Source organism: Cebus imitator, unplaced genomic scaffold, assembly GCF_001604975.1.
Source record: "Cebus imitator isolate Cc_AM_T3 unplaced genomic scaffold, Cebus_imitator-1.0 Scaffold180, whole genome shotgun sequence".
Classification (NCBI taxonomy): Eukaryota; Metazoa; Chordata; class Mammalia; order Primates; family Cebidae; genus Cebus; species Cebus imitator.
The window spans coordinates 520,152-531,397 of NW_016107495.1; the positions used below are offsets into that span (position 1 = coordinate 520,152).

The 11,246-nt window shown below is 45.3% G+C and overlaps 1 protein-coding gene and 1 non-coding gene across 2 annotated transcripts; both read left to right on the forward strand.

Moving 5' to 3' along the window:
* The first annotated feature begins 281 nt into the window (after positions 1-281).
* LOC119473725 lies at positions 282-343 on the forward strand. The gene has a single exon (XR_005202945.1). It is a non-coding gene; the product is annotated as a U7 small nuclear RNA (small nuclear RNA).
* Positions 344-2,406: 2,063 nt separating this feature from the next.
* On the forward strand, positions 2,407-9,934 carry CENPA (centromere protein A). Its single transcript, XM_017545549.2, has 4 exons — positions 2,407-2,641; positions 8,570-8,679; positions 9,175-9,252; positions 9,568-9,934. Exons 1-4 carry the CDS (start codon positions 2,548-2,550, stop codon positions 9,700-9,702), a joined length of 417 nt encoding a protein of 138 aa, XP_017401038.1. The 5' UTR covers positions 2,407-2,547; the 3' UTR covers positions 9,703-9,934.
* Positions 9,935-11,246: the final 1,312 nt, after the last annotated feature.

Sequence of the window (11,246 nt, forward strand, 5' to 3'; positions counted from 1 at the left end):
AGTGGCATGATCATGGCTCACTCCAGCCTCTGCCTCCTGGGTTCAAATGATTCTCATGCCGTAGCCTCCAAAGTAGCCGCGACTACAGGCATGAGCCACCACACCTGGATAATTTTTGTATTTTTAGTAGAGATGGGGTTTCACCATGTTGGCCAGACTGGTCTCTGACCTCAACTCCTAACCTCAGGTGATCTGCCCACCTTGGCCTCCCAAAGTGCTGGGCTAACAGACGTGAGCCACTGCGCCCGGCCTACAAAATGTTTTTTAAAAAATTAGCCGGGTTGGGTTACAGCTCTTTTAGAATTTGTCTAGCAGGCTTTCCAGTTTTTGCCAGAAAGCCCCATAAAAAAAAAATTAGCCGTGTGTGATGGTGTATTCCTGTTAGTCCCAGCTACTCAGGAGGCTAAAGTGAGAGGACTGTGTGAGTCCAGCAAGTCAAGGCTGCAGTGAGCTGTGATTGCACCACCACACTCAAGCCTAGGCAACAGTGCAAGACCCTGTGTGTGGGGGAAATATATATATTTATATATATTTATATTATATATATATATATATACATATATACACACACAGACACACAACACAGAATTTACCACTTTACCCAGTTTTAAGTGTACAGTTCAGAGGCTTTAAGTACATTCACAGTGTTGTATAACCATCACCACCATCCATATCCAGAACTTTTCATCTTTTCAAACTAAAACTCTGCACCCATTAAATACTAACTCCCCATTCCTCCCCCAAACCCCCATTCACTGTCAACCACCATTTTACTTTCTGTCTCTATGAGTTTGATTATTCCAAATACCTCATGCAGTATTTGTCCTTTTTTTTTTTTTTTTGAGACAGGGTCTCACTCTGTTGCCCAGACTGGAGTGCAGCAGCACAATCATGGCTCAGTTCAGCCTCAACTTCCTGGGCTCAAGCATCCTCCCACCTCAGCCTCCTGAGTAGCTGGGGCAAGAGGTATGCACCCCCAACCCGGGATTTTCTTTTTTTTTTTTTTTTGAGACTGAACCTTGCTCTGTCACCCAGGCTGGAGGGTAATGGCATGATCTCAGCTCACTATAACCTCCCCCTCCTGGGTTCAAGCGATTCTCCTGCCTCAGCCTCCCGAGCAGCTGAGATTACAGACACCTGCCACCAAGCCCGGTTAATTTTTATATATTTTGTAGAGATAGGGTTTCACCATGTTGACCAAGCTGGTCTTGAACTCCTAACCTCAGGTGATCCACCCGCCTTGGCCTCCCAAAGTGTTGGGATTACAGGTGTGAGCCATCGCACCGGGCCCAGCATTTGTCCTTTGGTGACTGCCTTATTTCACTTAGCATAATGTCCTCAAGGTTCATCTATGTTGCAGCACCTGTCGGAATTCCCTTCCTTTTTAAGGCTGTTTCTGCCTTTGGGCTGTTGTGAAGAATGCTGCTATCAACATGGGTGTGGGAATATCTGGTTAAGTCTCTGGCTAAATTTAAATTCTTTTGGATATTTAGCCAGAAGTGGAATTACTGGATCATCTGGTAATTCTATTTTTTGATTTTTTGAGGAACCACTAATACTGTTTTTCACAGCAGCCGCAGCATTTTACACTCATACCAGCAATGCACTAGGGTTCCATGAAATCACTAATTTTATAACTAACGTTTTTCCTGATTACAGACAGTACATGTTCACTGTAGAACATTTAGAAAATTCAAGAAAGAAAAATTTAGAAAATTTAAATTCCCCTTATTCTACATACAGGAACATGACTTGCATTTTTATTATCCCCAACAAAGAGAAGAAAGGGTTTTTCTGGGACGATTGCGTTGCTATAGTGTAGAGGCCTGCCCTGCACGGATCCCATCCTCAAAGCCCCGCCGATCCCGCCGTCCCCGCGACCCCAAGCATCAGCCAAGTTCATGCAGTTGAACTGGCTTCTGAGTATATACGTGGATAATTCCCGGGAGGGCCGCAGACGCGACATGGGGTTGTCACATTCTCTGTGGGTCTGGGCTGCTTGGGCAAAGCATAAAATGTTTGAGGAAAGTGACTTGTCTAGAGAAGCACGTTCTGCAAACGCACCATCCACGTTCCAAACTGAGCATCGGTGTTTGGACCGGAGGGCACCTGAGGACATCAGTACAGTCCCGCAAAGACTAGCACCCAGATCAGCAAGCAGAGGGCAGGAGAATTCCCCGCCCCATCTCACTTCTTTAAGTGCCTATTGGTTGATTTCACCATTAGTCCCCGCTGCCCTCCTATCACCGCCGCCGTTTGTGTCTCGGCCAGTACTCTCATTGGTCCTACTTGCAGTCGCTCTACGTAAGGGGCGTTCCAGAGTCAGCCACTGAGAGTCGCTGGATTCGGGTTTTAAAAAACGCCGGTGGTGAAGTGGGCGGAGCGAGCGATTTGAACGCGAGCGGCGCGGAACGCGGCTAAGCACCGGCTTCTCTGAGGCTCGCGGCCCAGGGCTCTCCGGGCCTACTCAGACGCCAGCCTTTTGCCCCTGGACCCGGCAGCCCAAGCAGGAGCCGTGGAGCTGGGCGCCAGCACTCTCGGCGCGCCATGGGCCCGCGCCGCCGGAGCCGCAAGCCCGAGACCCCGAGGAGGCGCAGAGCGAGCCCGACCCCCAGCCCCACCCGACGGGGCCCCTCCTTAGGTAACCGGCTGCGGCCCTGTCTCGTAGAGGAGAAAACCGAGGCTCGCAGGCGGAGCCCGGATCTCCCAAGTCCCGGTCGCGTGACCTTCCCCCTGATGGGGGACAACACGGTTCCGCTGTCCGGCATCCGCTCCGGGCACGAGCGGTGCCAGCCCTGCGAGGGACTGGAGCAGGTGGTTCCGAAAGCGGGAAGGGACCAGCTCCTAACGCCGCCTTCTTGTTGGGACTAGCCGTTACCCAGCGCCCACCGCCAACCGGGCATTGCGTCCCTACTGTTCGTGCGTTATCTCAGCTTCAGGTCGTACGCGTTTTACAGCCAATGAGAAAGCCGAGGCCCAGACAGGCCAGGGAGCTTGAGCAGAGTCACATAACTTGTTCTGGCGGACACGGGATTTCCAATCCTCTGTGTTTGTGCTTTTTTAAATTGCAAAAGTATTGACTGCTTTCAGTGACGATTTCAAACTGCAGTCCTCTTAGGAGGTGTCTTTCAGGTTTTTTTCCCTTCCGGTAGAGACTGTTTAGACCTTGAACCGAGGCCCGCTGCGCTGCTCACTCTGTTCCCTTCCAGAGCCTGTGTCCGGGAAAGAGGGGCCGAGTCTGTATCTTCCTTGTCTGTATGGTGGGCTGGTGGGGCAGGAGGACGCAGATGCCTGTATGGTACGCGTGGCAATAGCTGCTTTACTTATCTCTTAACTCTTGCTATATAGCTATGAACAAGAAGGGGAAAGTGTATTGTAAATTTGTTTGTTTTTTTTAGAGACTGGGTCTCCCTGTGTTGCCCAGACTGGTGTCAAATAAGTGATCCTCCTGTCTGGGCCTCCCAAAGGGCTGGGATTACAGGCATGAGCCACTGTGCCTATAGGCTTTTGGGGTTTTTGTGTTTTTTTTGAGACCCATCGCCCAGGCTGGAGTGCCGTGATGCCATCAGGGCTCACTACAGCCTTAACTTCCCAGGCTCAGGTGATTCTCCCACCTCAGCCTCCTGAGTAGCTGGGACTACAGGCGTGTACCACCACGCCTGGCTAATTTTTTGTAGTTTTAGTAGAGATGGGGTTTTGTCATGTTGCCTAGGCTAGAGTAGGTTTTTCTAGATGTTGCTGTCGGGAATGGGATTTTTTTTTCTTTCCCAAAACATGAGCATTTAACCTTTGCATCCAGCCAACTTGCCGAATTCTCATTCGTCCTAATAGTCTTTTAGTTGCTTCAGTTGGAATTTTTAAGTCGAACTATATGTCACCTGCAAATAACTTTTGAGTCTTCCATTTTCGTTTCTACACATTTTATTTCTTACTGTATGGTATTAGTAAGGCCCTGAGACTCGCCAAGAGCAGTGTTTTGGCCATCTTTGTCTCATTTGTAATTTTAACACGAATATTAAGTATGATTTTTGCTGTTCCTTTCCAAGATAGAAGCATCTGTCAGCTCCTGGTTAAATGGAAGGTTTCTCTCAAATGGGCACTCAACACTTCTTGGTAGTCCTACCCCCTTTGTCTGGTATTCTTTAATTTTAGAGACAGAGTCTCACTTTGTCATCCAGGCTGGAGTGCAGTGGTGCTATCTTGGCTAATTGCAGCCTTGACCTCCTGGGCTCATGTGATCCTCCTGCTTCAAAATGTTTTGTCTCTACAAAAATATTGCCCAGCATGGTCTTGAACTCCTGGCCTAAAGTGGTTCTCCCGCCTTGGCCTTCCAGAATGATGGGATTACAGGAATGAGCCATCTTGCCTGGCCTTTGTCTGGAATTCTTGCTTTTCCATTCTCCCCATGACTTTTTTTTTTTTTTTTTTTTTTTTTTTTTTTTTTTTTTTTTTTTTTTTTTTTTTTGGATGGTTTTGGGAGAGGGATTTTTTTTTTTTTTTTTTTTTTTTTGGTAATGGAGTCTTGCTGTATCACCAGGCTGGAGTGCAGTGGTGTGATCTCGGCTCACTACAACCTCCGCCTCCCGGGTTCAAGTGATTCTCCTGCCTTAGCCTCCCAAGTAGCTGGGACTACAGGTGTGTGCCACCATGCCCAGCTAATATTTGTATTTTTAGTAGAGGCAGGGTTTCACCATATTGACTAGGATGGTCTTGATCTCTTGACCTCATGATCCACCTGCCTCGGCCTCCCAAAGTGCTGGGATTACAGGTGTGAGCCACCGCGCCCAGCCCTCATGACTGTTTCATAACTTTTTCTCCCTCCATGACTTCCTACAGCTCCATTCCCCCCACTCACTCTTAGCTAATGATGGCCTTGACTAAGTGTCCCCCTTCCTATCAAAGCCACCCCTCCTTCTACATGGGTTCTTGGTCATATCCTTCTTTCACCTACAAGGAGCTTTCTGTTGTCCTTTCTACCTGTGCTTAGATAAATCCAGACACTTCACATTAGCATTGGCAAATGTGCTCTAGTATTTATGATCTTAAGAGAAAGTGCAGGGGTGTTTCCTTGACCCCACATTCTCACCTCCCTATACCTCCCATTTCTCTCTACTCCCCCTTCATAGCCATCCTTTTAAAATAGCCAGACTTAGTTAGGTCTACATACATTGTGTCTGATTCCTTCCGTCCTAGTGACCCTGCAACCTACTCCAATCTGACTCCCCACAACCACTACCCCTTGAACTGCACCTGTCAGGGTCACCAGCACCTTTTGTATTGCCAAATCCAGTAAGCAGGTCTGTGTTCTTACTGTGTCCCAGAAGCATTTGACACAGTGGGCCTCTTTCTCCTTGAAGCGTGCTGTTCCCTAAGCTTCCATGCCACTGTGGACTCTGGCAGTTCTGCTTATCATTCTTCACTGCCTATGCTGCCTCCCTCCAGCTCCTTGACATTGGACTTCCTTGACATCCTTTTCCTTTCTACCCCCTCTCTAGATGATCTCATCTTCTTCGTGGCTCTAAATGCCACTCCTACTTGACAGCTCTCAAGTTTACAAATACCTGGATCTCTCCTCTGACCCCAGATACCTATATCTAATTGCCTTTCTACCTGAATGCTCTTGGTTATGTTAAACTTAACACACCCCAAACTGAACTTCTGGTTACTCCCCTCCAGCCCCTTCATCCTCAGTTTCCCCATTTCAATAAATGGCACAATCACCCACCCAGTTGTTCAAACCATGAGCCTGGGAGACCCCCATCTCCAATACAGATGCAGGTTCAGATAATTCTGCTTCCAAACTGCATCCTTAATCACTCCATTTTCACCATCTCTACTCCCACCAGCCTAGTCCAAGCCACCAGCATCTCCCAAGAGCAACTGTGAGAGCCTCCTAATCAGCCACTACTCCACTTCCTCTTGTCTCTTTCCAGTTCTTTCCTTACACAATAGCTGGAATGACCTTTGACATCTCTATCCTGCAAAAAACCTCTTCCCTGGCTTCTCATTACGTTAGGATTAAATTCCATCTCCTTGTGTTGGCATTTCAAGACCCAACTACTACATTTTGATCCCAGTTCTTTTCCATGATCTCTCTAATTGGTTACTTTTCATAACCACTTGTTCTTGAGTCATGAATTTCATATCTCTGTTAACTCTCTGAGGTTATTATCCATTTTTCTCTCAAAGTTTCTATCTCTTTTCTCTAGTAACTCAATTTCCTCTGGTATTGGTTATTTGTTGAGTTTGGTTCTTCTCTTTCATGGTATTCTCTTTCATGGGCACTCAACACTTCTTGGCAGTCCTACCCCCCTTATCTGGTACTCTTTATTTAATTTTAGAGACAGTCTCTCTTCCTCTTGTCCCTTTCCAGTTCTTTCCTTACACAATAGCTGGAATGACCTTAAATTTCTGGAAGATCTTTAGTTGTGTTCATGCTCACATTTTCTGTGAAGATTCTGCTATGTCTGTTTAATTTAATTTTATTTATTTATTTTCAGACATAGTCTCACTCTTGTCACCCAGGATGGAGTGCAATGGTGTGATCTTGGCTCACTGCAACCTCTACCTCCCAAGTTCAAGCGATTGTCCTGTCTCAGCCTCCCGAGTAGCTGGGATTATAGGTGCCCACCACCATGCCCAGCTAATTTTTGTATTTTTAGTAGACACGGGGTTTTGCCCTGGTCGCCAGGCTGGTCTCGAACTCCTGACCTCAGGTGATCTCACCTCAGTCTCCCAAAGTGCTGAGATTACAGGCGTGAGCCACTGCACCAAGTCCTACGTCTGTTTATGAAAGACTGCCTCCAGTGACTGTGGGTTGCTAACTGGTGGTGGGGAGGGAGGGAGGTGTGAGTAGCTTGTCTCCAGGGTATGGATTCTCCCTCTTTGAAATGTCACCAGTCTCCTGGACACTGCTGTGTTTCATTGACCTTTGTTCTCTAACCTCACCAAGGGATGATCTCCTCTGCTGGCTGCCTGGCACAGGCCATGTCTGGATTGTCTTACCTTCCCCACTTGCCCTTGCAGCTCTTCTGACATTTTGTGATTAGTTCACTGTATTAAACGCCTTCTATTTGACTTGGTATGGAGTCTTTTTTCTTGACTGGATCTTGAATAACATTTCTGAAACTAATTTTATCCTTCAAAATGTAATTTTTGTTTGTTTAATCAACTTTTCAGAAGTTCACTCATCTTGGTCCTTCATTGTAATTATGGGGCAACTGTACCATTTTTTCTTTAACTTTCATTTTCACTAATTTATTATCTAATATTTCTTTTGTTCTATCTTGTTTTGGTTTACTTTAATAACTCTCTAATACTTAAGCTGAATGTTTAACTCAGATATCTTTTAGTGTTAAGGCTATGCGTTTTCCTCTAGTACCATTTTGGCTGTATCTCATAAGTTTTGGGATATGGGCTTTTTTTTGTTGTTGTTATTCATTTCTAATTAGTCTGACTTAATTAAGTTTCCTCTTCAACAGAGGGTTAGTTAGAAGAAACTGGTTTTTTTATTCATGGGTTTTTAATTTCTGATTAGAGAATTTGGCTTTTATTGATTTCTACTTTTGAGAATGTTTTAAGATTCTTTTATTTTTTTGTGGTTGTTGTTGGAACCAAGGTTTGAACCAATGGCTCTGACTCCACAGCCCAGGTGCCTAACACTGGCACTGAGTTAGGCCACTCCTTACACAGGTCTCACTTGGCCACTAATAAGGGCTGGCCAACTGTCTTCACCTCACTGGGCCTCAGGATAATCAAGACAAGGGAATTGTACGAGATAGTCTCTCAGATTCTTTTCAACTGTAAAAAACCAAAATCTAAAAACAAAATAACTGAGCTTCCAATCTAGGTGGGTAGGATCTAAGAATTGTACAAAGTCCTGCAAAGCCCAGAGGAGGGCAGTCACCCATCTGTTTGGAAGGGATCAGCATTTGGGAAAGGCTTCATGGAAGAGTTAGCATTTAAAAGCAACTGCAAGGCCAGGTGTGGTGGCTCACACCTGTAATCCCAGCACTTTGGGAGGCCAAGGCGGGAGGATCACCTGAGGTTGGAAGTTCGAGACCAGCCTAACCAACATGGAGAAGCCTCGTCTCTACTAAAAATACAAAAAATTAGCCAGGCTTGGTGGTGCATGCCTGTTATCCCAGCTATCTGGGAGGCTGAGGCAGTAGAATCACTTGAACCTAGGAGGCGGAGGTAGGTCATGCCGTTGCACTCCAGCCTGGGCAACAAGAAAAAAACTCTGTCTCAAAAAAATAAATTAATTAATTAAATAAAATCAACTGCAAAGGATCATTCACTCATTTATTTAACAAACATTTAGCACCTATCTGCTGTTTTCTAGTTGCTGAAGATAGCAAAATAACTGAATATCAGGTTAGTACAAAAGTAATTGTGCGTTTTGCATAACTGCAATTACTTTTGCACCAACCTAATAAAATAGACAAAAATCCCTGCTCTGCGGAGTGGAGGCACATAGATATAGTCTAGCAATTTGACAGCTTACCTGACTCAGCCAAGCTGAGAGGCACTACCTACTGTCCACTGAACTTACCCTTTTCTTGCTCAGGCGCTTCCTCACGTCCACGTGGTTATCGAAGGCAAGGTTGGCTAAAGGAGATCCGAAAGCTTCAGAAGAGCACACACCTCTTGTTAAGGAAGTACCCCTTCAGCCGCCTGGTGAGCTCTGGGAGCTTCCCGCCAACCCCCATGCCACCCTCCTTTTTCAGATTTTCCCAGGTAGTAGGGACCCTACTGTCTCTTACCTAAATGGCCAGGGGACCTCTTCTCTAATCTAGTAGGGGAATCTTCATTTCTGAAAACATGAGCCCTCCAAGAGCACCTTGTAATTCTTTATGGAATTGATTTCTAACCCCCTCTGCCTGTAGTTTTTGACTGTATCAATAGGAACTCTCTCGTTTGTCCACCCTTGGAGCCCTTTTCCTACCCTGGAGATTTCCTCCCATCACCCAATTACTAGTGCTTTCTCCATCACCACTAAGAGATCTGCCGATTCCTAAGCTCCCAGGAGTTAACACCTGCTCCTAATTAGGTCCAAGATAAGGACCAGGGAAAAGTCATGGGAAGGAGGATTCCCTGGAACTCATAGAGAGCAGCATTGTCCCTTGAATTTCTCTGTTACTCCCAACCCTCTCCATCCCCACTCCTTCATAGGCAAGAGAAATATGTGTTAAATTCACTCGTGGTGTGGACTTCAATTGGCAAGCCCAGGCCCTATTGGCCCTACAAGAGGTAAGAAGGTGCCAATGCACGATTGGGTGAGGGCTGAGTGGGAGAAAGAGGCAGCCTAAATTCTCCAAGGCTGACTGGAGTGTCACATGCTGAATCTGACCTCCTGGAAAAGAACAACAAGGTAACCCCTGAGGGTTTGGAGGCTGGATTCTGTGTGATGATAGCAGAATTTCCTGGCAAAATTCAGTCTCATTCTGTGAACAGTTTCCTACAGTCCTCTGAGCCCTCAGAGATTAAGGTTAGCGGGTCTCCAGGAAAAAGCAGCTCATGCGCCTTCATCTGTGTCCGTCGTTCTTTTTCTCTTTCTGTCTCCAGGCGGCAGAAGCATTTCTAGTTCATCTCTTTGAGGATGCCTATCTCCTTACCTTACATGCTGGCCGAGTTACTCTCTTCCCAAAGGATGTGCAACTGGCCCGGAGGATCCGGGGCATTGAGGAGGGACTCGGCTGAGCTCCTGTGCCCAGTGTTTCTGTCAGTCTTTCCTGTTCAGCCAGGGGGTAAGTGCAGCGGCTTTCTCATGACTGGGGCTGGAATTTCTCAAGGAATTTCCTTTCTCCATCCCTAGTTCCTCACCACTTTACCTTCCCTTGTTCTCAAGTATAAAGGTTTGATCTAGTTTTGACTGCCTGGGACTATGTGGCTTGTGCCCTTTTGTACAATGTTAGATAAAGCAATCTTTCTATTAAATAATGGACAGACGACCCTAATTTCTTTTTGTTGTTGTTGTTATTTATTTTATGAGACAGGGGTCTCACTCTGTCACCCAGGCTGGAGTGCCATGGTGCCATCATGGCTCACTGCAACTCCTCCTGCCTTGACCTCCCAAAGTGTTGAGATTATAAGAATCAGATGACCTCATTTTGATTAAGAGGAAGTTTTCTTACTTTTGAAAATGGCTTGTTAATAAGTGTGCTTCCTTAATTTCAGGGATGATGCCAGGGACTCTCTGGAGCCATGACTAGACCCAGTGGAGTCTCTGATGCTGTCTGGACTTTGCTGTCTCTGAACAGTGTGTGCATGTTGCTTTAAACTTATTTTTTTGGAGAAGGAGAAGACTGCATGACTTTCCTCTGTAACACAGGTAATATATGAGACAATCGACATCGTTCCTAAGGCCTGAAAATAATTTTCAGATAAAGAGACTCCAAGGTTGACTTTAGTTTGTGAGTTACTCATGTTTTGAGAATTCTGAAACCATCATATTTGTTGTGGTATGGGAGAAAAGGATATGTACTTATTATTTTACATCTGTCTGTACTATTTGCATTTTTTACCATATGTACATTTGTACTTTTATTTTATACATAAGAGAAAAAATAAGAGAAGACCACTTTGATCAGTTGCATGGAAGGCTGGGCATATCCAGCATAGACATCTGCCCTTCAGAGTAGCCTCACCATTAGTGGCAGCATCAAGTGACTCAGTGGCCTGTGCTTGTCAACAGACGTGGAGCTTTTCAGAAGCTTAACTGGGGATGAATAGAAGATCTGTAAGCTTTGATGTTCTGGTTCCTTCTAGTCAATTCCTGTCAAAATCAATTCAGAAATTCTAACTTGTAGAATTTAACATTTTACCTTGTAAATCATAGAAGATGTATCATATCAGTTCAGGATTTTAAAGTACTTTTTTGATGCTTTTACATGTATTTTTGTAGTTTCTTTGTAGAGAGATAATAAAAATCAAAATAATTATTTAATGAAAATGGAGTTACTCCTATAGCATAGAGATTATACTGTACTTTTTATGTGTTAATAATAAGTTCTTTGTTTGTATACTGTTTGCAGACAGGCACAATTTAAGCAAGATAAGTGAGGGATGTGGTTTTGCCTCTGATGGAATAGAACATGACCAGATGAAAACCTTGCCCTTCTGTTGTAACTGAGAGCAATTTAAAAGATTTCCAGAGACATGGGAAGTGTCACCCAAAGATATGAGATCTGTATGTGGTGAAAATGATTAGTGAGGGGAGACTACTAATAATGATGTGTCAGTCA

Coding starts and splice junctions, on each gene's coding strand:
- CENPA (XM_017545549.2), top strand. CDS start 2,548: ATGGGCCCGCGCCGCCGGAGCCGCAAGCCCGAGACCCCGAGGAGGCGC. Junction 2,642..8,569: donor CCGACGGGGCCCCTCCTTAG/GTAACCGGCTGC, acceptor TTTCTTGCTCAG/GCGCTTCCTCACGTCCACGT. Junction 9,253..9,567: donor CCCTATTGGCCCTACAAGAG/GTAAGAAGGTGC, acceptor TTCTGTCTCCAG/GCGGCAGAAGCATTTCTAGT.